This window comes from Cucumis melo, chromosome 10 (assembly GCF_025177605.1).
Source record: "Cucumis melo cultivar AY chromosome 10, USDA_Cmelo_AY_1.0, whole genome shotgun sequence".
Taxonomy (NCBI): Eukaryota; Viridiplantae; Streptophyta; class Magnoliopsida; order Cucurbitales; family Cucurbitaceae; genus Cucumis; species Cucumis melo.
The window spans coordinates 4556338-4583032 of NC_066866.1; the positions used below are offsets into that span (position 1 = coordinate 4556338).

The 26695-nt window shown below is 34.4% G+C and overlaps 4 protein-coding genes across 4 annotated transcripts; 1 reads left to right on the forward strand and 3 right to left on the reverse strand.

Moving 5' to 3' along the window:
- Positions 1–683: 683 nt before the first annotated feature.
- LOC103488850 (ATP phosphoribosyltransferase 2, chloroplastic-like) lies at positions 684–6028 on the forward strand. Its single transcript, XM_051091293.1, has 13 exons — positions 684–930; positions 1283–1332; positions 2428–2721; positions 2822–2881; positions 2997–3110; positions 3370–3435; positions 3535–3642; positions 3771–3854; positions 4806–4907; positions 5040–5153; positions 5229–5309; positions 5414–5533; positions 5662–6028. The coding sequence occupies exons 3-13, from the start codon at positions 2479–2481 to the stop codon at positions 5755–5757; spliced, it is 1188 nt and encodes a 395-aa protein (XP_050947250.1). The 5' UTR covers positions 684–930; positions 1283–1332; positions 2428–2478; the 3' UTR covers positions 5758–6028.
- A 911-nt stretch (positions 6029–6939) lies between these two features.
- Positions 6940–10126, reverse strand: LOC103488846 (nifU-like protein 2, chloroplastic). Its single transcript, XM_008447757.3, has 4 exons — positions 9745–10126; positions 9572–9662; positions 9052–9362; positions 6940–7353 (listed from the first exon to the last, which is right to left on the reverse strand). The coding sequence occupies exons 1-4, from the start codon at positions 9832–9834 to the stop codon at positions 7162–7164; spliced, it is 684 nt and encodes a 227-aa protein (XP_008445979.1). The 5' UTR covers positions 9835–10126; the 3' UTR covers positions 6940–7161.
- A 1143-nt stretch (positions 10127–11269) lies between these two features.
- Positions 11270–13641, reverse strand: LOC103488845 (WEB family protein At1g75720). Its single transcript, XM_008447756.3, has 2 exons — positions 13303–13641; positions 11270–12270 (listed from the first exon to the last, which is right to left on the reverse strand). The coding sequence occupies exon 2, from the start codon at positions 12134–12136 to the stop codon at positions 11450–11452; it is 687 nt and encodes a 228-aa protein (XP_008445978.2). The 5' UTR covers positions 12137–12270; positions 13303–13641; the 3' UTR covers positions 11270–11449.
- Positions 13642–13823: 182 nt separating this feature from the next.
- Positions 13824–25872, reverse strand: LOC103488844 (uncharacterized). The gene is made up of 14 exons (XM_008447755.3): positions 25508–25872; positions 25317–25406; positions 24815–24876; positions 22022–22122; positions 21363–21452; positions 20692–20814; positions 19851–19928; positions 18951–19036; positions 18741–18789; positions 18107–18163; positions 17097–17227; positions 16292–16375; positions 15801–15870; positions 13824–14471 (listed from the first exon to the last, which is right to left on the reverse strand). The coding sequence occupies exons 1-14, from the start codon at positions 25825–25827 to the stop codon at positions 14034–14036; spliced, it is 1779 nt and encodes a 592-aa protein (XP_008445977.2). The 5' UTR covers positions 25828–25872; the 3' UTR covers positions 13824–14033.
- Positions 25873–26695: the final 823 nt, after the last annotated feature.

The following is a 26695-nucleotide window of genomic DNA, read 5'->3' on the forward strand; positions in this document are numbered from 1 at the left end:
AAAGAAAATATTTAAAAAATATAACAAAATTGAGTCTATTAAAAATATGTTAGGGTCTATCTATATGAAATTGATAAGAACTTATCGATATTTATCATTAATAGAATCTGCAATTTTTTTTTTATCAATGTCATCTACAATAATTTTTTAAATTTAAATTACATAACCAAAAAGATTTTGAAAGTTATTTTAAAAATAAAGTGTTTTTCGGAACGATAGTTGGAACAGTAATTTTAAAAAAGAAAAAAATACAATTAAATTTATAAAAAAATCAAATTTATGTTTGATAACAAACTCAATATCAAACATAACTCATAATTGAGTTTTCACGTGTTTAAAATTGATTGTATTATGTTCCATATCAGTAATGATTTTAAAACTATCGAATTACTTAAAAGGAGGGTTTTGAATATTTCAAAAAGTATACGGTGATTTTCGATTAATCACTTTTTCGCGATCACTAGGGAAATGAAACTTCAAAAATCAATTCTTGAGTTATTCCTCATTTTTCCAAGATAACTTTTCTTTATATCGTCGAACATGAAAAGAACAATTTTCGCCAAACACAAATTTGAGAATCACTTTCTATGGAAATCCCACGTGTGGTTATCAAAATATTGAATTTTTATTTTTTGCTATTTTATTATCGGAGTAGGAAAGGACTGTTTTACCCCTAAAAAAAAAGCCCTAAATCTGTATTTCCTTCCTCTTCTCACACGCGCTCGTTTAATATATCCACGCGGGCGACGATACGGCTCGCCGAAGACAGAGAGTCCCCGGCGGCAACCATACCGTCATTTGTAGCCGTAAGTAGTGCATTCGTTCTATCTTCACTACGTCGTCATTCGCACTGCCTCCTGAAAGCGTCATCTTTCATCCGAAGCCATTTCCCGCTGATCCTCTCTCTCTGTTTCTTGTCGTCGGCTATAGGTAACCACAATACTGAAATCTTATTTATTTTTTGTTTTAGTTTTGAATTGGAGAATGAATTCCTTGAGGAAATGTCGTCTTTTGTGAATGATTGATTTCAATGCGTGGTTGGTGGGGGTGCTGTTTATTGATTGAAATGGACGGGCTGGAAGTTGTTGATTGATTTGAGCTCTACTTAGGAAATTTTACATTTTTGTTCTAACGTGCATGAAATCTTTAATCCGTCTCTTTATTTCCGACATTTTCTTTATTTTGCTCATTACTATGATGAACACGACTCCATGTTAGAGGGCTGTAATAATTCTCCCTCTACGTTCCTTACTGATATGGATACTTTTGTTAATCTATCCAGTGAGAACTTCACAATTTGGTGTCTTTTCTTCAGATAGCCATCTTTATCAGGTGAAACAGACTTATGGAGTAGTTCAGCATTTGCTTTGAGTACTTCTGTTTTACGTAGCTAACTTGAAATTGAATAGGAAAAAAATCCGTCAAATCTCTTCTGCACCCGACCTGAAACAATCAGGATTCACTTTCAAATCCACAAACATAACAAGTTAGAATTTGAAATCAAATTTTTGTCCAGATTCAGTTCTAGATCCACACGTTCTTTGTGTATTTTGACATCGATAATAGCAAATATAATTTAATCTTTCTATTCCACCGCTATCTTCGACCAAGATATGAAATCCGATCCCTCTACCTTCTCCATTTCTGGGAACCTTCTTGGTGTAAATGCAACTCTGGCTGTGGACCTCTCTAAAACTGGAAAGAGCGTGGAAAAAGAAAGTAAAAATGGAGAATGAAGGGAGATACTTGAGCTCGAGAGAGGTTAAGAGAAATTGGAGAAAAACAAGAAAGATGAGAGAGAGTGAAATGAAAAAAATTGGGTATTTAAATTTAGCAAAGGATTTTGTTAGATATTATATTAAATTTGCCTTCATTCATCAACTTAAGCGTTTGGGCCAATTGGTGATTTAAGATGGTGTTTTTTTCTTTATATCCGTGAGTGTTAGAGCTTACGTGGACCTCGACTAATTTCATGAGTCAACCCGTCTGATTTTATAACATTTGAGTGTCAAGGAAACTCATAGGAAATTAATTCTCAGTAGGTGATTTAAGATGATATTAGAGCGGGTGGTTATGCGTTCAAACCTCTATATTGTTGTTTCCTCTCCATTTATTCTTGTTTCCTCAAGGAAATTCGTAGGAAATTGATTACTACGTAGGTGTTTGGTATTTCTAGCTTAGGATAATATTAAATCTGCTTTCACCCATCAGCTTAAGCTTTTGGATCAATTAGTGAAGAGATATTAAATTGAAGTGGAAAAAAAGAACATTTATAGGATCATATGTCCTATTAATCAACAAAATTAAAATCATCTTAGATCTCTTTAGCTGTTATGTATTTTGTCCTAATTTTGGCAATTTTTGAGGCAACCTCTATATTCATCCGCTGAAATCTCACTTTTTATTCTTTTTTATTTGAAATCCTAGGGTTTTATTCATCCAACAAAGCTCTGGAAGCTTGAATTGGAATTGCGAGAGATGTGGGCGTTCACAGCAAATTTTCAGCCGTCTCTGAATTCCCCCATTCCTTTAATTTCCATAAGCTCACGTTCTTCGCATTCTCGTGTTTGTCCAAAGCCAACACTCATTTGCTCTTCCTTACAGTCTCAGGTTGAGACTCTTAATGGAACCACAGATGGGAGGATCTCTGAGAGAAACGAAATTCGATTTGGGTTGCCTAGTAAAGGTCGGATGGCGACTGACACCCTAGAACTTCTCAAGGTCCATTATTCTGCTTCCTTTTTATTTTGTTTACTTTTTTTTTTTCATTTTTCTAGTAAACGTTTCCAGTTGTTTAATTTTTTTTTCTCTGGCATGCCAGGATTGTCAATTATCAGTAAAACAAGTCAATCCGCGGCAGTATGTTGCAAATATCCCACAAGTACTTGCTAGTCTTTCTCTTTCAATGCACTTGATGAAGGAGCTTTGCTTTTAGCTACAATCCATGTGAAGAAGTCTGCATATGTTATTGTTTACACTTTTTTTTTTCCTAACAGCTTTCGGGGTTGGAAGTCTGGTTCCAAAGGCCTAAAGACATCGTTCGAAAATTATTATCTGGAGACTTGGACCTCGGTATCGTGGGTCTCGATACAGTGAGCGAATATGGACAAGTGAGGGTCTCAACATATAATGCTCTTAGTTTCTGTGGAACGCCACTGTTCCTCTTTTGCTCTACTTCGAAACTGTTTGATTTTTCATTACTACGAATATACATTTCACTTCCATCTATTTGCAACTATTATGAAGGAAAACAGCAAGCGAAAATTCTATTGCTACCAATTGTTGTTTTTTTTTTTTTTTTTATATAAAAGAACAAAATTATAAGAAGCCAAAATTCTATTTCTCCCAATTGTTATTTTCTTCACACAGGGTAGTGAAGATCTTATTATTGTTCACGAGGCCCTTGAATATGGGGATTGCCGATTATCACTTGCTGTAAGTTCTTCCTCCTTCACATCATCAACGTTGATTTGCCCTGTCATGAACTTGTCAAGAGTTATATTTTGACACTGTCAACTTAACCTCTCAAACTAGATACCCAAATACGGCATTTTCGAGAATGTAAATTCAATCCAGGATCTAGCTCAGATGCCCCAGTGGACCGAGTCGAAGCCTCTTCGAGTTGCTACTGGCTTTACTTATGTATGACGCTTTTCTTCATTATCTATTTCATCACTGCTTTTTTTTTTTTCCAAAAGAAAAAAAAATTGTTTCAGTTTGAACTTTGAATGAAATACTAAATGGATTTGTTCTTATGTCTTTTTTCACAGCTTGGCCCCAAATTTCTTAGAGAAAATGGGTTGAAACATGTGAGTTTTTCAACGGCCGATGGAGCATTAGAGGCTGCCCCTGCGGTAATAGTTCTTTCTGAAATTTAAATTTCTGGTCTTGAGATGTTTGCTGATTTCTACATTATGCTTGTATTCCACTAGTGTGATGCATTTGCCGATGTTATTGGCAGTGGGCAAACGTTGAAATTGTCCTATAGGTCTTAGTTAAGTTTTAGTAGTTATTTTTTGGATGAACGTCAATTTACTTTGTTATAATGTTATGCAATCAAATTCATCGCAACCCATTAGCTTAAGTTTTTGGGTCAATTGGTGGTTTAAAATGACACTAGAATTAGAGAGTGTCAATAACCTATTATGCTTTCTCTTCTTTATGTAGTACTTCTGTACTATTGTGCGTTTCACAAAAAAGAGCAGATGGCTTTTTGCATCTTGCACTTAAGCACCCGAAGAATATCGTGCTTTATCGTGCCTTGAGTTTTAAAAAGCAACCTTCATGCTCACAAGTGAAAGGGAATGTTAAAGTGTTAAAGTATTAAAGTATTGAGCTTTTGGGTAAATGCCAAAGCAAACATAGCTGAACTGACATGCGATCTGCGTTGGCAACAATGGGGTCCATGGTTCGAGTTTCCTCATCCCTGTTGTACTAAAATAGAAATGCTTTTGGATCGATCAGTGATTTAACATAACTCATGCATCCCAAGTAACTCACGTTTTGCATATAAGATTGTCCTTGTAATTAGATCTGTATTGGCCAATTGGACTAAAATGTGAATTCTGGAATGTATTTTGGGAAAGGATAACACGTTTACCATTAGCTCCCTGTTTTCAGGTGTGGAAAGGTTAATTAGTTGAAACTTCCTGCAACTAATATGATTGTGTCTGATACCTAGATGGATAATGTTGATTTCCTGACAAGGCTTTTCAGATCTATGACTGAAGAAAGGCATAATAATCTGGACAACCTTAACTGCTCCTATTATACTTATAGAACAATGTTTCCCCTTTGAAATGCAGATGGGGATAGCTGATGCTATTTTAGACCTTGTAAGTAGCGGGACTACTCTGAGAGAGAACAACTTGAAAGAAATTGAAGGTGGAGTGGTTTTGGAAAGCCAGGTTAACTTCTAAGTTGGTCGCTTTCCTTTAATCTTGTAAAACTGAGTTGCTTTGAGAAGCTTGCCATTTGATAATTGTTTTAGGTTTTCTCTATATCAGATGCTTTCTTACCACAAAGATAATGCTTTTTAGGCTGTTCTCCTTGCCAGCCGAAAGTCCTTGGTTCAAAGGAAAGGTGCTTTAGACACAACCCATGAGATTCTTGAAAGACTGGAAGCACATCTGACGGCTGTTGGTCAGTTCACGGTGAGTTGTTGTGTTACTTGTAATCAATATTCTATTTCCTTCTGTGCTTGAAATTTATCATGCTCTAACTGGCAGGTGACTGCTAATATGAGAGGAAGTAGCGCACAAGAAGTTGCCGAGCGTGTTTTAAGTCAACCATCATTGTCTGGGATGCAGGTGGAAGCAATTCTTTCATTACTCCCCCTAAAAGAATAATACTCCTCTAGAAAGTGAACGTGTTGTCCGATAAAATTTGTATAAATTTTGTTCTCTTTATACAGGGCCCTACTATAAGTCCAGTTTTCTGCAAACGTGACGGGAAGGTAGTAGCTGATTACTATGCCATTGTCATATGTGTCCCTAAAAAATCCCTCTACAAGTCGGTTCAGCAACTGAGAGCAGTAAGCCATTAGCTTTTACCTTTAACATAATTAGCCCCATGTTATAGGGCTTTTACCTTTATAAAACACCGTGTCCTTAATTGCATTATGAGACCATTTTATTTCTCATGTCGAATGAATTGTTGCAGATTGGAGGGAGTGGGGTTCTAATATCTCCGCTGACATACATTTTTGACGAAGAGACTCCGAGATGGAATCAACTTCTCAAAGAACTCGGGCTTTAAACCGTATTACTAGTTGTGTAATACATGAAATAAGATGGTATGTTGAGTGAGTTTATAGAAGGCATCCTGTTTTGGTGACCCTAGAAAGAGTTTACCTTCCTCTTCCAACTTCACTTATGTATGTGTAATCTTTAATCTGATTCTCTTAAGAACTTTTTGTGTCATTTGTCTTTTCCTAGACGTTTTGCCCCTTCATCTTTTGTCCTCACAAATGTATTGTAGGATCGTGTTTTGTTTCTAATTTTCAGTTCAAGGTTGTGACTTTGGGAGATATTTGATTCTTTTTCATGTGATATTTTCAATTTTAAGCTTCTTTGATGTTGATCTTCATACTTCAAATTTAATGCCTCATAAACGCACATGAAATGGAAATTGTGTGCAAATAATCACACAATAGGTACAAACTGATATTACTACATTACAGATGTTTACTATATTATTAAACCTAAACCTGCTGTATGAAAATGGATCACAACAACCTTAAAATCAAAGGCTTCCATGCTAATCAACTTAATTCTAAGAAACATGTTTTCTGTTCTCAACTTTCTAAAGTGATTATCATTTTACCCTTTTATTACCACTATAATTTGATCATATATAAATCAATACAATTTCGATTAATCTTTTTCTTCTTTGGTGTTATTTTTATCCTGCTTGTAGATAAAGCAAGATGTTAAAAAGTATTCAATTTAAATGGTCTTATTAAGCTAAGCACCATTTGTTTTTATGTTTTTCTTTTTTTGGTGTTATTCTGACCGTACGTGGTGTTATTCTTACCTTGTGTCTTGAATTTAAATGGTGTTATTAGATTCAAATTATTAATTTGGATTCATTTTAATTTTTTAGACATTACTTTCATCTTTTAACTTTTTTTTATCATCTACGTTGGTATTAAAAAGTACTAAAAGAAAATGAAAAGTTTTAAAAAATTGTTTTTAAAATTTGAATAAAGATTCCACCATTGTATTTAAAGAAAAATGCAAAATCATTGTAAACCGTAAAGGAAAAATAGATTTTTCAAAAAAGAAAAAAAAAAAGTTAGCAAACAAGACTGACTATTGAGTTATTGAAGTCAGGACTACGAATAATTGGAAAAACACACAAAAGAAAGACCAAAATAAAACCACAGAACATAAGATATTCCATTCACTGAATCTATTTTTAAAGAAATGAGATTTAAGATTCTTCTAAATTATTTGTGATCGCTCTCTCTTAGAAAGAGAACTGTATGAAATTGAAATATTCTAAGAAACTTTGTTTATACTTTCTTACATAAATACAGTACCAACAACCAACCAACCAACCAAGATGCCTCAATGCAACAACCATTATACACATTCTCCGAGATTCTATTAGTCGAATAATGAAGAACTATACACAATCCCTCATTACAATTGGAGTTCACTATGACAAAAGTTGAACCGCCGCTATAGCTGGTATCTTCTCTCGCAATTTCTGCGTAACAGCCACACGAACTGTCATGACCCCAGCGGCTGGCCCCGTAATCCGAACTTTAACTATTGGCTCCTCAATACCCACAAGTTCAAGAGATCCTCCCGCTGCCCCAACAAGGTAAGGTCTTATCTCTTCAAGTACCTAAGAAAAGGGTACGAAGAAAGTTCAGCTTCTAAATTGACCTCATGGCATCACTGTAAAAGATAAGGAATCATAACATTCAACCACAGTTGTAGAACAAGGATGGGTCTTAATTTGTTTCCAATATTGCATGGGAAATGAAATTTCCATCAAGGTTGAATAGGTGATAAATAATAACGATGGAAATACAGCCAATCCAAGTGGTGGTAAGGAATACCAGCTAATTTGGATGCAAGGATGAGATGGGATAAGGAAATCACCACCAGAACAAGTCAAGATGAGGAAAAAATGTGATTTTCTTACAGCCAGGGGAAGTCACAACTGAAGAGATGGTGGATCAAACGTCCCACCTTTAGAAAAGAAAATCATGTCAATTGTTGTTGTGCCAAGTTCATTTTTCACTACAACTAGAGAAAGTTGATAAAATGTGGGGAATAATAAGTTTTTCAAACAAAAAATACCAGTACAGTTCAATTATAAAGCCCCCAACCCCCCATGCGGCTCATGCCCACCATGGCACGGATGGTAGAGACGTTGGGTGGTCATGGGAGGCATGAGGACATGCATGTTTGGCACTGCTGGGCACGGGAGAGTAATAACCTCTAAAGTCGTCTTTGCCATACACCATAGGCGCCCATGTGCAAGCCTCGACTATGGGCCTTGACTTGAACACGAGCACCCTATCCGTGTACTTGGGCATTCGAGATAGTTTGCTTCAACTTGTTTTCTCGTCTTAGGCCATCCCTAAAGAACACTTAAGTTTTCGTCCTTCTACGTAAGACATAACCTCAATGGCAATTGGAAGAAATAAATGAGTTGTTTGTGGGGAGGGTGAGAAGCAAATTCTGATGCTGCAAGCCAAATCAAGCTGGTCGCTGTCTCATACCAAAACCAAGTAGAGTGGCACATGGATGAAAAAATCAGACCCACAAACCTAAGGATGCACTAAATTGATTGATATTGCTAGAAGAAGGAAAGGAAGATGTAGTCATGAAATCATAATAATAGGTTTGCAGGTGTTGCTTAATCAAGAGTATTCAAAAAAGTGAAAGATGCCAGATGATGTACCGTTGAAATTGAGTAAAAAGAATGCATGCTTAAACCAACCCTCAATTTCTCTCAATAACCATATACATCAAAATTGTACAAATTTGAAGTTTGTGATGAATTTTAAGACGAATTGTTTGGGTTTTCTCTTGATGGCTTTTGACCATGCTATGGTCTTGGATTTTCTGAAGGGAGTATGGTGTGGTGTGAGGGCACAATTGATGTTGGAGTTGAAGTTTGTAACAACTAATTTGGGAGCGTGTTTATCTTTTTAGGCACGATTTACCCAAATTTGAAGGAAAACTCAGCCGAAACTTGAAAAAAAATTTATAAAAATTTTGCTAGCTAAGCCATTGGAGTTTTCCAATAGGTTCCATAATTTTTAGAACTTTTTCTAGGGTAATTTAGGGTGGCGTGTCATTAAGTATTCGGATCCTTCATTTCTCAATAACCACATATATCAAAGAGCTCGCGGAAGCTAATACCACTGTGCCTCTTCCTCCCAGAAAAGAGTTTAATTACCTTGATGGGGATCAGTTATGAGTTGGGTTTTGTGTGTGTTTAAGGCAAAAGTATAATTCAGAAACGACATTTAAGATGAATCTAAATAATAGAATGAATAAGATTGATAGAAAGAGAACATTTCTGTACCTTCTCTATATTCTCTTCGTTGAGCTCCAATCCAGTTTCTACATCCGCTATTGGTTCCACAGCAACAATTTCAGGGATCTTTTCCATCAAACGGCGTTCAATTCCCATCTTCATGGTCGTAACAGAACTAGGACATGACCCGCAAGCTCCTTGTAGCTTCAACCGCACAATGTTTCCGTCGATTTCATGTAATGCCACATTTCCACCATCTGCAATAAGATATGGTCGAACTTCGTCCAACACACTCTCAACATTTTCCGCAGTCAGTGGCAATTCCAATGCCGAATTAGGAGTTGCAACAGCTCTTATAACTGAAAAACAGAAAGTTCCGAATCAAACAATAAAGATTGGTAATCTCAAAAGAAAAAGGATGGGGCAGTGGGTTTGCTCATCCTCTTCATTCTAATTAGATTCACTTACTTAAGAGTAAGATAATAAAAATAAATCATCAAACAGAATCAACAACCAGAACTTGATGCAGTCTAATTCACTTCAATAGAAGACATAAAAGGAATCCTACGTCGCGTGCGTGAGCTAGACGGCAATCGAATTCGAAGGGAACGACACGATTTCCGCCAAGGTGAAACATGACGAAAGAAAAACCTCGAGACCTACAAGAAATAAACATGTTAATTTGATTAAAAGGAACCCAAAAAAGGATTGAGCAACAGACAGAAGGAAATGAAAAGAAACCTTGAAATTACGAGAACAAGAAGGAGATTCTAGGGTTTGGGGAGCTCTAGTGTAAGGGGAAGTATTCAAATTCCACACCACAGCGTGCATATTGAATCCGATCACTGTTGGTTCTGCCAAAGAAGGATGAGTTCGATGAAGAGATTGAGAAAAGGGAGTTTTCAAACTTTGCTTCTTCTTGTTCTTCACCGTTCTCCTCCGCTTTTCAATTTACTTTCTTCTTCTTCTTCTTCTTCTTCTTCTTCTTCTTCTTCTAATTTCCCCTAATTCCCTCCGGAATTAACAATATCTTAGCCTTCCCTCACCACTCACCACTAACCACTCAAACTTTCTAGGTTTATATACCAACTTTTGGTTTCTATTCCATTTTAACGTTACAGAGTGTTTTCGGATTATTTATGAATAAATGATTTCCAAAAATATATTTCTTTAAATTGAGTTTAACATTTTTGTATTTGGTTACATCTTTTTACGATGTTTGTATACATAATTTTTTATTTGATCCATCATATACAAAAAAAAAAAAAAAAAATTCATGTTTGGGTCAAATTAACATAAAGAACTTTTAAATATTATAAAATTAATCACACGTTATCTCAAAATTATTGATTTTTTAGAAAATTGAAATTATTAAAAAATTTACATTAATTTTTTTGAACAATTTTATTTTAAAAGCATAAATTTATTGAAACTTGAATTCACAATCATGTAAAAAAAAGGAAACTCAGAGCAAAGAACGAAAAATACCATCAAACACGAGAAAATAACATCGAAACAAAAAAAGAGGTGGAGAAATCTCAAATTAATACAAAAACTAACATGAAGGTAAGATTTAAGTCCGAACATCTTGGTCGAAAAAATGAAAAAGAGAGAGAGATCGCAAGAAATGTTTCCGGCTAGGTGTGGGAGAAAGATGTGAGGGAGAGAGGTATTATGAAGGGTACTTTCGTCTCGATTGCAACCATAAATAATTTAAAAATATATTTGAATTGACTTAAAAGTAAAAATGTTTTAAAAAGAATTCATTTTTATTAAAATACATTTGATAAAAACAAGTTATAATATACTTGAAAATTTATTTTGACTGGTTGTCGGATATTTCAATTTTTTTCAAAACGACTTATTTTCTAAATTAAACATTGAAAATGTATTTGAAGCATACCCTACATCAACATAAACATAGTTAAATCCGATACTGTATAGTAAAAAAAACCATAAAACATGAACTTTTCATGAATATCGTTGATGACATGTACACCAATCAATTTACTATCACCTTTTTTTTTTTTGGAAAAGAAAGAAAACATATGTAAAATTGGTTTTACTAGTAAATCTAATGCCGGTCCTAAATTCGAAAGTTCAAATTCTATTAATATTTTCAAATATAATTTCCTTGACGAAATATATTTCATACAAAAAACCATTACCAACATATTTGGTTGTAATTTTGAAATCATCGAATATATTTAACATTTTTAAAATTATTCTAAATTTTCTTCTAAGTATTTAAATGTACAGAGTCGAGTAACGATTTACTTTTAAGTGATGAAAATGTGTTCCACGGTAATTTTAAAAATAACAAAAGTGATTTCAACAATTTCAAAATCACTTCCAAATATACACTAAAATACAGTTCACAACGGATACACAAACTCGATAGAGAAACATAAAAGTAGGAGAAGGTAGAAGGCAAATACAAAGGTTTCTAATTGAAGGAATTGAAAGATGAACGAAGATCACTCTCAGAAGACCCTTTTTTCCTTAATATTAACAACAAATCTCCCACCAGAGGAATAATTGGTTTTTTCTTTATCTTTTTCTTCTCCTTCTTCCCTCCAAAATACCCTATTTTGTCTCCAAAGCTCAATATCTGAGCCAATGTAGGTGACTCTGTCTCCTCCATTCTCCTCATCTTCAATTCCGACCTCTTCATTTCTTCTTCTATCCTTCCCCTCTCGCATCCCGTTGCAATTCTTCTCGTCGCTGCAGCTTTTGCCGCAGCAGCGGCCTCGGCCTCGGCCTCGGCTAACTTTGACATGTTCTTATGTAGCTCTGCATTCAGTGATGCCAATGCCACTTCTGTATCTTCTTCCCTTTCCTTTAGCAATCTCAACTCTTCCTTGGTCTCTTCCAGCTCTGCCTCGAGTTTCTTCAAGCTATCCAAAACATGTTCTTTCTCTTCTTTTATTGTTGTTGTAGAGCTTGGCATTGCCTCCCATGTGCCTATTTCAGGCAATGGGGCGTCGGTGGATGGTTTTGGAGATGATGAGTATGCGTCTCCAACTAGAAGGCGTTCGCCAAACACGGCAACAGCTTCTTTCACGGAGCGGAAGGGACGCGAGGTGTCGACCGTGGAGGCAGAACTTTGGCTAGGTATTTCAGGGTCTTCCATGGTTGGATGGTTAGTGAGTTTGGGATGTGTACGAGGATGTGGGAAGATAATGGTATATTTGACGATTGGTTTGGTGGGAGAATTGAGCTCTTTGCTTTAGCTTTAAAAGTAAAGGGGAAGAGAGAGAGGGGTGGCTGTTGTTTCAAGGTTAAGACAAAAAATCATCCTATCAATCCTGAGGGGAAGATTGTCGAAAATGACCACCTAACTAATGGAAAGGTGAAGCTTATATAGGAAGATAAAATAGTTCTCGTTATCTAGGTTTTGAGTTTAGTTTCTATTTGATTCGTAGATTTTAAAATTTTATATATTTAACATTTTAAGTCTTTTAATTTCAATTTAGTCTTTAGTATTCAAAATGTTACAATCATAAATGATATTTGAGTTTTGTTTCATTTTAGTCTATATGTTTCAAGATTTACATTTAGTTTCGACTTTTTATTAAATACTCACTTCCGATTGTTGATATTATTGTCTAATAATTAATTTAAAATAATCATTAAACAAACATTATTTGAATTTAATTTTAATGATGTTGAAAAACAGTAAAGCTTTAATTAAATATAATTCTATTGATTTTTTTAAAATTAAAACAAAACGGAAGTATTTAATGAAAAATCTTGAAACCTAGACCAAATTAAAAAAGAAAACTCAAATTTCAAAGATAAAATTATAATATTTTGTAACTTAAAAGCTAAATTGAAACCAAACTAAAAAAACTTTCAAGAATCATGAGTTTATTTGAGTTCCCAACTTTATTTGGGTAGAATGGACTAATATTTAGTGTTTTCTAATTATTATAATCCACGATTAAGTGATTAACTACAATATTATCATTTGAATTTTTTTTGTTACAATGTTCAATATTTTCTATCCATCCTCTTTTATCTTTACTAATTAAAATAGTTTTCAATATACACTCAAAACAAAAAACTACTATGACTCCTTCACTATAATAACTACTAACTATAATAACTCATCTAGTCCCACAAACGATTCTTAATGTATAACATTTTAAAACCTAGAGATCAAGTAGAAACTAAACTCAAAGCTCAAAGCCTACGAATCAAAAAGTTATTTTTCCCTGATCTTTCAAACTAACAAATTAATGATGCAGAACATGCATTCTTTCCTTTGATAGAAAGAAAAATGCTTACTTGTCGCACCTTTAGCTGCAACGCTATGATGTAGAATTTTGCAATTTATAGTTTCTTTCATCTAAGCAGCTGCTTTGGGGGAGGTGGACCTTGGCATAAGTTGTAGTTGAATCTTCAAATATTTGATTTTCTGGTACAAGCAGTTAGAATGTCCACTGTAGCTTAAATGCCTGCTCTTTCTTACTTGCCTTCCACATCACTTAATGCTCCATCCAACTACAAATGTTGAGTGAATTGAAAACATAACATGTTAGTTTAAGAGAATCTCATTGCACAGCTTCGCTTGGTGCAACATTAAACTCACTAGAACAAAACTCACATGCAAAATGAATCATACTCGTTAGATGGTATAATATTGAAATTACCTTCACCCATCAGCTTAAGCTTATCAAAACAAGTAGTCTAGGAAGTCTTGCTACATATTTCAAGCTCACAAGTAAAGGAGGGTGTTAGATGATATAATATTAAATTTATCTTTAAGGAGGCTTATGTGAAAGCCAACGATAAAAATATCAAATAACAGAACAGAATAAACAGAAATTGATTTTATTTCTTCCTAATAATAATAGTACACAGTGTATGATAAAGTTGGACAAACAATAAGTTATAGGCCTAGTTTTCAGGCATCTTATTTCTTCCTAATAAATAAACTACAGTACATGTAATTCTATCCTGTTCTCCATTTGATTTCAATTGAATGGTAACTTTAATATATTTTTAATGCTTGCAAACAACGATTCCTATCTTATACGTGGACCTCCAGGAGCCGGATTTCTATATCTCTTCTTAAAGAGTAATGAGAGAGCTGGGCGCACCATTGGCCATGTTGTGACAATTGCAATGTATGCGAGCAGCCAAAATGATTTACTGCTCCGGCGTGCAAGACAATCTGTGCATCTCCTTACAAGAGTTGTGGCCTGGGTTGGATTTGGATCCTTTTCTTCGTAGCGTTCTGGTTGATCGTTCTTTGTAACATGTTCATCAGCCTCTGCTTTGTCCAAAATGACTTCGTCGTTTGTAGTAACATTGGCTGTTTCCTGGTTTGGCGCATCTTGCTCTTGCATAGTATCATCTGTTTGCTCATCTCCTACGGCAGTCACCATTCCATCTTCCAAAACGCTCACGTAAGGACCCTGATCGATGGAAAAGCTTGGAGTAGGAGCTGTTGTCTTTTGCTTCTGCAAGAAAGTATAGGTTGCATAAGGCTAGATTACATAGAGATAGCAGACTTCTTACACATATTAATTAGTTAAAAACTCCAGTGGTCTTTTTTTTCTTAAAATAACATTGACCGGAGGGATTTTCAAATATGGAAGTGATCGCAACCAAGAAAAATCTTCAACTTCTAAGGCATCAGGAAAATGTTGAAAGATGAACATTTATTCTGGAAAGTATCATAAGCGGAATGAATCATTCCATTTGTTTGAGGTGACAAATACGTCAAAAAAATTGAAAATGGAAGATTCAGTCATGTTTGACCAAATACAACAGTCATTTGAAACAAGCAAATCATTAGGAGAGAAATATCAGATGACCTTGTTGTATTCTCTAATGCTTGTGGTAATGCAACGCAACCACCTATAGATATTTTATTGATCGAACTAAAGCAGTGAAAACACTCCAAAGCCCCAACAATCGTTGCATAAAGCATGAAGATCTTCAATATCTCTCCCACGAAGAATAAAATCTACTAACGTGGGAATGATGAACCAACGGATAAAATGGTTGCCAGAGGGAAAGTTTGGAGGGATGTATTTACCACTAAGAACATTCAAAATATTAACCAATGATCAAAATCTAAACTCATGTGAGCATGTCTGGGGGATCAGTAGCAACACCATTTGAGCTTAAAAAAGACCAATCAATCTGCGTATCCAAACAGACTTGATGGCAAAGCGATCAATAGAAGATATTCAGTTCTTAGAGGAAAACAATATCAAAACTGATATCAAGTATAAGATTTTAATCAAACTTTTCTTCTGCCTTGCAACAGAGCTGCAAATGCTCCAATTTAGAATCTTCAAGAATAACTGGAAGGTTGTCGTATTGATGAAATAAGATTTTCAAACTCCCGGTTGTCCGTTCAACATGCTTTTCTTGGTCAGTAAAGATATATGGGCAGAAAGAGGTAAGTTGTCAATGTGAAGTGAAAGCTATGGGAAGTGGGAGGCGGCTCAAAAACTCTCAAAAAGTTCAGAAATCTATAACTAGATAGAGCTATTCCTATCTATTCTCTTAGATGATAGGGGAGGCCTGCACATTGTTAAAAAGTAAACAATAATGGTTGTCCAATAGTACAGCAGCTAGGTAGCTTGGATCTCATCAATTTCATCGATGGAGAGTCAGATAAAAAATTGATCCTTCCATCAGGTAAAAAGGCCCAGTGTCGTTTCCTATGCTAGGGCTCTCATTAAAGTAGATAAGCTGATCATTCATGATTCATGAATTCTCTTTCAATGTGCCTGAGAACTAACTGCTTTAAATTTAATTATGATCATGTACTGCACCTCCTTTATTATGCCAATGTATGGGCTGGAATGCAGGACGCCAAGGAATTCATCGACAGCTCTCGCCCACCTACAACATATGATTTGACATGAAGAACCACAATTAGATGACTTCAGTTCCAATATAGCAAATGAAAGTTAGGCTCCAAGACAAGATCTAGTGACACTTCTAGGTAATCAGTAATTTACTCATTTTTATTTTTTTACATATTTATGCTCAAAGTTACCATGACCCACAACCAAAGTATATGAACAAGACTTCCAAACCCACAAAAAAGGACCAGTATCACTTTTAATACTATAAGGACATTTTCGAAGAAATTCTACCAGATTTTCTCATCATATCAGAACTCTTGCTCTCTTCTATGACAACGGAAAAATGTCTTATAAGATAACCTGGTTTTCTCAAACTACTAAAATCGTTATAATTTGGAGAATTGCACAAAAATTCCTTTTTCCCAGTGCAACAAATGGGAGCACATGTATATTACCACAGGGTGTTAGCAGTTATCCCTTCATAGAAGGCTAGATGTCCTCCATGTGGTGTTGTTGCTAGAACGACATTCCTATTTGCCCTGTAAATAGTTAATCAAACAGTGTTATCCAAACTCCAAGAAAGATAGCATTAGGCAAGTCATAGCACTGAAATGTACTGGGCCTGCTATAAAGGCAAAAAAACAAGGACTTCAGAGGATTGGAAACTATTTTCCTTTATTTAGAAAGAAACATTTGGTAAAAATGAGTTTGAATAATTATATATTAAAAAGTAATATGGTATTTTCCCACAAATGATTTATTTTCTGAAAAAATAAAAATATTATTCCCTTCAAAATCATGGATTTGTGAATAATAATTCCAGAATAATAGTCTTTTGTGCATAACTTGTAAAATAAATCACAAGTTTTAAAAACAGTTCTGAAAACAAAGATAGATAACTGTTTTCAATATAGTTCCAAATTCTAGTTCTGTTGGAAAGTACTGTGCCTGTTATGTCACATGGGGTAATGTATTGATAGTCAGTTGAGCAGATAGCAGAAAACTAAGATCATGTTCCTACTGGATATTTGCAAAAAACATGTGGCGAAACTCATTCACATTTGAGCAAGGGGATGTTTGGAAAATGTTAACTCTTAATGGTAAACATCTAACATCAGAAGCTGACAAAGAAAAAAAGAGAGGCAAGAAAATGGGGAAGGGGGAAGAATCACTTGGTAAAAATTCGATAACTAGGTGAAAAATAGTATAGCATTAATGTCAAGAAAATGTATACAGGCATGAACTGGGAATATGCCCTACCTACACTCGTCCCATGGAATGGCTTCTTTTGTGCACAACGGATCATCCAAAGCACTGATACACAGAAGTGGTACTCCTACATTTCCCACATAGTTAGAACTAGTGGCGTGCCTGTAATATGCATCCACGGTCTGGGAAAGGAAAACATGTATTACTATTTACAAAGACATGTAAGCATGAGGGATTTTTGGGTTACATTTTACAATAAGTGAAAAACGGGGGGAAATACTGTGCGAAAAGATATGTTTACTGCATATTTTTCATTTATTTCTTTCATATGCCTACACGTTGATGATTATATATGAACCGTTAATTTGAAAAACACTGGATACTATTTTAATTACCCCAAGAATTGTTTAATATGAAATTTGACATAAAATCAATTTAGTTTAATATGAAATTTGGCAAAAAGATCAATCTATATGCCTAAATTTTGAAGTTGCATCAGTTAAAACCTCAAGTTATTAATTGTATCAATTTTAGATCTTCCGTTAGTGAGTTATAATTAGTCTCACTTGATTCCACTTAAGATCAAGTCAGAATTAACTAAATTAAATTACTTTTCTCCTGAAATCCTACCAAAGTAGCAAGAAAAACCTATCACTTAATTATTCTCTAGATAAGTGAAGAAAACTAGAGGAGGATGAGAATATAAAAAACCACTTATTATATATATATATATATATATATATATATATATATATATATAAAACTACGATCTATTCTAATATATCTCTATGATACTGAATTCTTATACACGTGAAAATTATGGATGTACTTTTGATTTTCAATACTTTGCTCTACCCAGCTAAGCTAAAATGGAATCTTGAACAAACGGTCTAAATTGATTAACTTATGAAAGGGTATAAATTGATTTTGTTTATCAAGTTCAGCAACATTTGGGGTTGGATGTTTCAAACCTTTGACCTCTTGGTCAACTGCTGAGTATAAATTGATTTTTCCATATAAATTTACCCGATCAAAATTAGTATTCATAGTGTGTGTTTTACCTCAAAATTTGCAAGGATGCGTGTGGCATAGTTGTCAAAATCACGAACCGAGCGTGACTGCCATGTAACAATAAGAAAAGGTTCATATATATATTTATATGTATGTATAATAAGAATTACAGTTGGACACCAAAAAAGAAAAAAAAAACAAAATAGAACTTATGTGATACGATTATAAAATTTGTCTTAATTGTCATTTAGAACCATCAAAGAAGTGAGTAAAAATCCTGAACTTTGAATCTCAGAAAGCCTAGCACGGCCTTAAAATACTACTCCGATCTACTGCATCAAATGGGCAGGGTAAATAAAGTACACCAACAGAGCCGCATGTTGATAGCTTTATTCTCTATCGTCCAATTTGTCATGAAATTAAATGTAAAATATAGTCTTGTATTCCTCACGCACGTACAGCTCAAGAAGTAGTTGTGTTAACATTGAATATTTAAAGAACCAAAACAGAATAGTTTTAGAAATCTTGGGTTTGTATAATTCCAGATCAATTTGAAGTGATGAGGCTATGTTGAGACATTGACGAGGGTGTCCAACAGAAGAGAATCAGATCAGAGCTCACAAAGTTTCAGATGTGTGGCTTAAAATATTTTCATGCTAAGCATAATGAAACAAATTCAAGGACCTTCTTAATGGACTCCCACTCCGTAAGTCGAGACAAGTTGGATTGATGCCTGCAGGAAATATAATTTGGTCATAATGTAAGAAACCTAAAGTTGGAAAGATGTTGATGCTTATTTTTCATAGTTAAATCAGCAAAGCATTCTTAAGTTTTCACGTTAATGGGTACAAAAAAAAAATCATGTCAAGATTATACAAAAATGTTCAGACGTACAATAATGCAAAATCTTGTAAGCCATTAGCCAAAGCTTTATTATAAAAACTCTGAACAAGCCTGCGATTAATGAACCTGTCACATATCTACAGAAGGAAACGGCATGTAAATTGTGTTAGACAATTAAAAACAGAACATAACATTTGATCTTATAATGACACTGACATTGTAACGAGTTTCACACACATCAAATCTTGAGTGGAGTGAACTTCTCTTGTATTGAGCAACAACACTCGAGGCTAAAAAATAATTAAATGATTTTAATATTTCATCTGTCTCATGTGTCGAGGAAAAGTAGAAAGTAAACTGATATCAATCCATCAGGTTTTCAAACTCTGTAATGATCTCACTTTTTCCACAAACCTGAGAACAAACTTTCACGGAAAATTTTTCTATACTATGAGAGTTTGAGAAAATTTCCGCACTCCCTCATTTTTTGTGTGTCAATGTCACCATGTTTTAAAAATAAAGCGAGGTTCATTGATATTAATGTGGGCACCCCCTAATATATATGAATAAATTAATGGTGTGAACAAAGGGAGTTATAGAAAAGAGGTGTGATTAGCATTTCCATTAAAACATCTTGAAATCAATTTAATATGAACAGACATCACACCGCGAGGAAGAGCACATTGACCTAATTTGAAGTTCCTATGTTAAACAATTCAGGATAATAAAGGCTTTCGGGACATTAAGAGGAAAAAAGTGAGCCCAAAAAAAGGACTAGCAAAATGAATAAGATGAGTTCAACTATACCACCAAAATAACTAGATTACCTTAAGAATATCGAAAAAATAAATGACCCTTAGGGCATGCTGCAAGTTGAAAAATCTTCACCCCTAATATAATGCATCGACTAGATCATAAAATTATTATTCAGAACATGATTGGTATACTAACCAAAAGATCCCAAGGCGAGCAAACCGCGGCAGCACCGGAAATAGGGACATTGGCACCTTCCTCTCCAAGGTATTTTACCTGGAGGAAGCAATACATGTTGGTAAAGAAAACAGAAAATTTGTTTCTCATCTAATGTTTCTATTTGTTGTATCTAGTTTTCTCTTTTTTATTGAAAAATAAAAATATATTTGGTAACCATTTCTTGTTCTCTAAGAATTTCAATTAAAAAATAAATAAAATTTTACATGAAAGTTAAATATCTTTTGGAAAAACTTATCCAAAATTCTTATGTTATATTTGCTTCAAAATATATATATATATATATATATATATATATATATATTATGTATCTTATTAGTCTAAAATGATAAAATAATGTTTTGTTCATATTTTAAAAGAACTTGAAACATGAAAAGAACGAGAAACTAGATTTTTTTATTTCCAAATCTATACATAATTTGGGGACGTTTCTTAAAATGAGAAAAGAGAAGTAGAAACAATAACCAAATGTTTATATTTCATAAACGTTGAAAATCGGAAACAGCAAAGAGGAAATAGGAACCCCACCAAATAACTCTAATTACAAAATAATCAAAGTTAGATACGAGGATAAACAATAAAGATTTCTACAGTCCAGAATAAATTTGTTCCCAGTTGATCCCATAACGATTCTCCACCGTCTCAAACTATTAGAGCCTTCATAAGCTTAGTAATCCAGAAGAATTTAAAAGCACATTTGAGCTATCCTACTTCTCTACATCTGCTGGCTGTTTTATGAGAAAATCCATTCAGTCAAGAGAACATGAATTTATAAAGTGTTTGCAAAGGTAAATACTTATACCAGAACATTGGCGCCGATACTAGTTCCAACAACAAACAGTGGGGCTTCTGGATGTTGACTATGAATATGGTCAACCACTCTCCTTATATCCTCTGTCCATGCAGCATTATAGACACGTTCGGACTGACCAAAGACCAAGGATAACCAAGATAAATCACAAATATACAGAAAATTATCATAAAAACCTATAATATATGCATAACCATCCGGAAATCATATCACTGTACGGAAAATGTGCTTAGATCAAAAATACTTTAGCAGTAATGTACCTTTAGTCAAACAACATGCAACTAAATTAAACAAATTGTACATTACAACAAATGAAACGGTTCCACATAGATTCTCATTCTCCCTAACAGCTATGTTAGCCACAACTGTTTGCTTGTGACTCGCCTACTAGAAGTAATAACTCCGTGTTTTTGTTTTTTTTTCTGTAACTTGCTTTAGCTAATCCCAACTAGAGTCTTTCATAGTTTCAACTTCTTTTGTTTCTTATTTTTTTGAAAATTAAAGAAGAGTAATAGTGTGTTTGGAATAACCTGTAAAAGAAATGGTTTTAAGATAGTAAATCAAGACTGAGAGGAAGGTGTGTTCAGTATTTGGCACAATGTCCAGCATCTCCATTTTAAGGTTAAAGTCAGCTTACAGTGTAAAATTAATAGCAATCTTACAGTTAGTGATATGCCGCCAAGACCACGATGATTGCTCACAACAACATTCCATCCACGTTTTGCAATCCTGAATGCCAAATGCTTAATGTACTGTAAAAAGAGTACACCTTCTTAAGCCCAACAAAACAACCATAAAGATTATATACAAAAGCTCCGGTTAAATGCTAACGGTGAGAATTTTTCATGATGTACACCCTGTTTTCCACTTCTGTCTGAGTTGATCATTTATTTTCTCATACCAAATTTGGTTAGTATTGTTGCCGTAAAAAGAAAAAAGAAAAAAGAAAAAAGAAAAAGGAATTGTTATGCATCATTATAAAAGTTTCAATAATTCCTTTCATGTTCCCTAAATATAAAATTCTACATCATCACATATAAGAATTAAAATGACTTTGTTTCAATTTCGGCATCTTTTAACCATGTACTCGTGTAATTTTATCTATGTAATGAAACATCTTTTATGAAAAATAATGTGTCTCGATCATTAACGTGTTCGAACATTTCAGATTTTATTGAAACTCCCCTTCTATGTACAACCTACTAGCACTAGCCTTTTACATGATGATATATTTTCCTGTCTCCTGGAATCTGGTATGTACGTGACATTGCAATCATAATAGTTATTAGCATAAAGGTTGGAAAAATGAAATATAACTTACAGCTGCAGATGAGTCACTGGTTAGTCCAGGAATTAGTATAACAGTTGGTGTTTTCTCATAGTCAGGAGTGGTAACATTCACGCCAAAGCCATCACATTCAACTGCAAAAGGGGTTAAAATTAGGGAAGTATCCAATAACAAGTATCACCTGATTACTGAAAAATAGTGGACAGCTTTTAGCATCCGATAAATGAAGTTCAGCATAGATTATGTTGGTTTAAACAAAGAAAATGACATGTATTTGGGAAACAAGACAAGTGACCTCTTTATCTCACAGATAACTAATATTTATTATTTAGTCCAGCTCCAGACTTTTGAAGCTTATGCCTCAGGTTTAAGGTCATGGACAAATATTAAGCCTTAAACTTGCCTCCTTTTGAGATTTATACCTCATCCAAAAAAAGATTTGCATCTCCCCGAGACCACACTAAGACTAAAAATTTTGCAACTTATACCTCATGAGAAGGCGGAAGAGACAACGTCAACTAACTGCCTGTTATTTATGGAAGAACAAAGATGGGAACCACTAATGACAAATAGAACCCGATTTGTGACTTAGCTCAGTATTATTTTTTTCACCAATCACTAAAGGTTAAAAGAAGATTAGGAAAAATGATAGCGTTGCTGAATTTTGAAAAATGCCGTAAAAACATTGAATAAAACGGTGGGTGAAGCTTTAAAAGTTACTGCAACTACACTTCAAGTTTGCAATGTTTAACACTTGAAGCACAAACTGGCTTGGAAAGTGAAAAAGTAACACGTCAATGAATTATACATAAGTATTCGAATAGAATAAAGTTTGTCATCGTTTCATTAATATTTGGCAGATACATACGCTTTGAAAATATTATCTCACCCCAGCAGGAAAAAAAAAAGAATAAATAAAAATAATACGTTTCTATAATATATTAGGAGACAAGTTTAATAAGTTGCGATCGAAGACAGTGGTAAAATCATTTCTTTTCGGTGCATTAGACGGGGGTTCCACTTTCTCCTCTCCTTTCTACTGTGGTCTCTAACTGCCTTAGCCATATCACAGAGTGAGTAAATAAGAACAAATGGGATGCATCCAATTGGAATTTTATCTTTTCATTTAAACCATTTACAACTGGTTTTGATACCCTATTATTTTCAATAATTGACTCAACTGCTATAGAGAATCTTTTTTAGCTTACCTAGATCTTTGAGTTAGCTTCACAATTCAAATAAATTTTAGCAAGAGTGAGATTTTTTGAGGTACCATCAGTGTGGCCGAACTGGACCGGTTAACACTGAACTTCGATTGTGGACGAGGCACATGGCAGCCTACTTATCTTGGAGTTCCTTTGGGTGGAAATTTGAAATGCTCTTCTTTTTGGCAGCCTATTATAAAAAAATTCACCATGACTCCATAGTTGCAAATATGTCTTTATTTCAAAAGGCAGAAGAAATACCCTTATTTAAACTATTCTTTCAAGTAAGCTTACTTATGACCTCTCATTATTCAAGTTACCAACTAAGGTCGTCAAAGCTCTGAATAAACTTATTGAGGCCTGGTATAGGTATGCATAACATCAACTTGGAGAAAGCGCAGCTTCCTCATCTCTTGGGATGTCTGGGTATTAACGACTCTTAATTTCAAAACATAGCTCTTCTAGCTAAGTGGATTTGGAGATGATTGCATAAGCATGGTCCTCTGTGGTGCAGTATTATTGTTAATAAATATTATCAATCGGTGGACAATTGTTTGTGGCCTACATATATTTTGGATGAATCTTTTAAATGCCCTTAGCGTTTTATTTGTTCGACCAATGAATTTGTTAGCCTCAACGTTTCAACTGCAGAGGTTCAGATTAGTTCGCAAGCAGCATAGGACTTAAGTTTGCATCGGAATCTTGATCACTTCGATGAATGAATGGTCTAGTCTGTCCAAACTTTTTTTTGTCAGTTATTTTATCGTTTGTGAATGATTCTTTGCTTTGGATCCTGAATTCTACTAGATCCTTTACAGCCAAATCTCGCATGATGGACTTAGTTCATACTTCAGTGCTAATTAAAACAACTTGAATTCAGTGATATGGAAGGACACTTACCCTAAGAAAACTAGAGTTTCTTATGGGAGGTTAGTTTTGGTGGAATTACTGAAGTTGTTTGCTTACAAAGGAGAATGCCTCGTCTCACCCTCACTCCATCTTAGTGTGTGATCAATTTTTCTCACTTATAGCATCCTTTTTACTTTTTGTCCATCGCACCTTTGCTTCTCAATATTGAGAAATAATGCTAGTCTTTGCAGGTCATCCCTCCATGGAGCAAAAATCTGATTGGCTATAAACCCGGTTATCTTTTGGTATCTCTAGGGTGAAATGAATGCAATAATTTTCAGGGACTACTTACGTCAGCTTTCTGGATTTAGTTTTCTTTCATACTTTGCATCGTTGTAAACATTTACATCCATTTAATGATTAGATTCCATCGTCTCGGATTTCCAATTTGAGTCTTATATGTACTTCACATTTTGGTGATTGGAGCCTTCTCCTGTTATTTCATTCATCAATATGTCTCTCAAAATAAAGAAGAAAAAAGTTGTGAGTTGTAGGGAAACTGGAATTGTGACGGTAAATAAAACAGACCCTTCCAAATTAATAAAACTATTGGCATATCAAGATTGTCACGATAAGCAAATCTTTTTTAACACACTTTTGGGGATCTATTCACAGACAAATATCAATACACAATGCATTACCGAGACCAGAAACAAAATAATTGAGAATGAGTAAGAACATCCTTAATGATGAGGGAATAAATGAAACGTACCATCAGAACTCCTTAGCCAATCCAAAGCTATTGTTCCTCCATCGGGTACACGAAATAACTGTCTGGGGTAAAAGCATAGGAAAAATTTTATAAAAATGTAAGAGAAGTGTCAATAGAAAAGAAAAGAAAAAAAAAAAAAGAATTGCAGATGTAACGGCGGTTCCAGTTATGCCATAACGAATAGTATAAGAACACGCCAAAATTGTAAATCACTTGTGAACATGATGTAATACATAGTACAGACAAAACAGAAAACTGAATACTAATATTCGAAAACTCTTTTCCATTTATATTCAATCTTTTCGAAAATCAGCATATGTTAAAGGAAATAGAGTTCATCACAGTATATCGATGTCATTCATACTCACGTTTTAAGCAGCTGAACGTTAGATATCCCGTGTTCATTTCATTATCTTAACCGACATTTTTTTTTTCTATTTCTTTCTCTCATTCATTTTCTTTCTGTTAAATCATAAATCCAAACGAAGTGTAAACAGCAGACCTTTTATAAGAAACAGGAGGAGACCTCCCAACAATGCTGAGGAAAATAGTCTGCAAATGAGGACTACAAAGCCAGGGAGTTGAGGAAAACCTGGTCGTGGTGGGAATTGAAGCAAATCAATGGCATTAAGTACAAAAGGAGTACGTTAATGAAATCCAACATCGTGAATAAGAGAGGAAAGAGGAAGAAACCTGCCGTGAAGAATCCGGCACTTGGAAACAACGGATTGGTAGAAGTCGGGGTCGGATGCAGAGATGGAAACGCGGTCGCCTCTGAATGCACGAAAGAAGTCGTGAAGAAAATGAATCTCGAAGAAGTGGTAGAGGAAGAGGAGGAGGAGGAGGAGGAAGGCAGAGAGAAAGTGAGAGAGGGGAATGAGAGAAAGCGATGTGAAGAGAAGGTGATAGGGGGAAGGTGAATTGAAGGTGTCGGAGAGGGAGGAGGAATCCATGAGAAGTGGAGGCATGGGAATGGATGAGAGAAATGGAGGAGACACGGGAAAGCAAACCATCAAATGAATAAAAGGCACGGATCTGTCGTTAAAAGGGAGGGAACCCCGAGTCGGCAACAAAGAGATAGAGAGAAAAGGAAAGAAATTCGTTGAAAACTTGAAATGGTCCTCATAGCAAAAAAAAAAAAAAACAAATGTAATTTAACTTTTCGAAAAAACTAAAATTTTCAAAACTTTACCCAATTTTGTTAATTGTTTTGTTTTTATTACAAAAATAAAGTAATTTGGACGGAGTCGTGTGTCCGTGGCACACATCGAAGTCGTGGACCAAGCACACAACTTCGCTCAAATTACTCTACCTTTCTTAATAGTTTGTCTTTTATCTTATTTTTATATTATTTTTAAAAAATACATTATTTTAAAAAAAGACTCAATTATTTTCTCCTTGAACTTCATTCCATTGTTATCTATAAGGGTATGAGAGTGGGTTCGATATGTTATTTTTGAAGTCAACTAAAAACCAAATCGGACCAATTAGGTTTTTCGTATAAAAAATCTAAATCAATGTAAGATAAAAACTAAATAAAGTGTCGAAATTTGATAACCAAACAAATCCAAATTAAAAAGTATAAATGCATAGCTTTGGATTATCATTAAATACTAAGAGAGTGTTTGAGATAATGTGCAAGTTATCGTAGTATTTGATTGTTATAATTGAGTTATAAGAGTTTGTGTTTATGGTATAAAATATTTTAGTTTGAAAGAGAAATAGTAAACATTGTAGTAAATAATAAAAAAAAAACAATGAATGTCAAATAGTAAAAACTGTAGTAATTTGAAGAGTTTGAATAGTGTTTGTTAGAGCTAATTGGAGATTTCTAAATAGTGTTTACAATAACTATACGGATATTATAGTCTGGCGTAATCC

What these genes read in the sequence shown, in the direction of transcription:
- LOC103488850 (XM_051091293.1), top strand. Translation starts at nt 2,479, where the DNA reads ATGTGGGCGTTCACAGCAAATTTTCAGCCGTCTCTGAATTCCCCCATT. An exon ending in ACACCCTAGAACTTCTCAAG is followed by an intron (nt 2,722 to 2,821) that starts GTCCATTATTCT and finishes CTGGCATGCCAG; the next exon opens with GATTGTCAATTATCAGTAAA. An exon ending in CGGCTGTTGGTCAGTTCACG is followed by an intron (nt 5,154 to 5,228) that starts GTGAGTTGTTGT and finishes TCTAACTGGCAG; the next exon opens with GTGACTGCTAATATGAGAGG.
- LOC103488846 (XM_008447757.3), bottom strand. Translation starts at nt 9,834, where the DNA reads ATGCACGCTGTGGTGTGGAATTTGAATACTTCCCCTTACACTAGAGCT. An exon ending in GTCTAGCTCACGCACGCGAC is followed by an intron (nt 9,363 to 9,571) that starts GTAGGATTCCTT and finishes TCTGTTTTTCAG; the next exon opens with TTATAAGAGCTGTTGCAACT. An exon ending in ACGAAGAGAATATAGAGAAG is followed by an intron (nt 7,354 to 9,051) that starts GTACAGAAATGT and finishes CCCTTTTCTTAG; the next exon opens with GTACTTGAAGAGATAAGACC.
- LOC103488845 (XM_008447756.3), bottom strand. Translation starts at nt 12,136, where the DNA reads ATGGAAGACCCTGAAATACCTAGCCAAAGTTCTGCCTCCACGGTCGAC.
- LOC103488844 (XM_008447755.3), bottom strand. Translation starts at nt 25,827, where the DNA reads ATGGTTTGCTTTCCCGTGTCTCCTCCATTTCTCTCATCCATTCCCATG. An exon ending in TTGGCTAAGGAGTTCTGATG is followed by an intron (nt 22,123 to 24,814) that starts GTACGTTTCATT and finishes CCCCTTTTGCAG; the next exon opens with TTGAATGTGATGGCTTTGGC. An exon ending in ATTCCATGGGACGAGTGTAG is followed by an intron (nt 16,376 to 17,096) that starts GTAGGGCATATT and finishes AACTATTTACAG; the next exon opens with GGCAAATAGGAATGTCGTTC.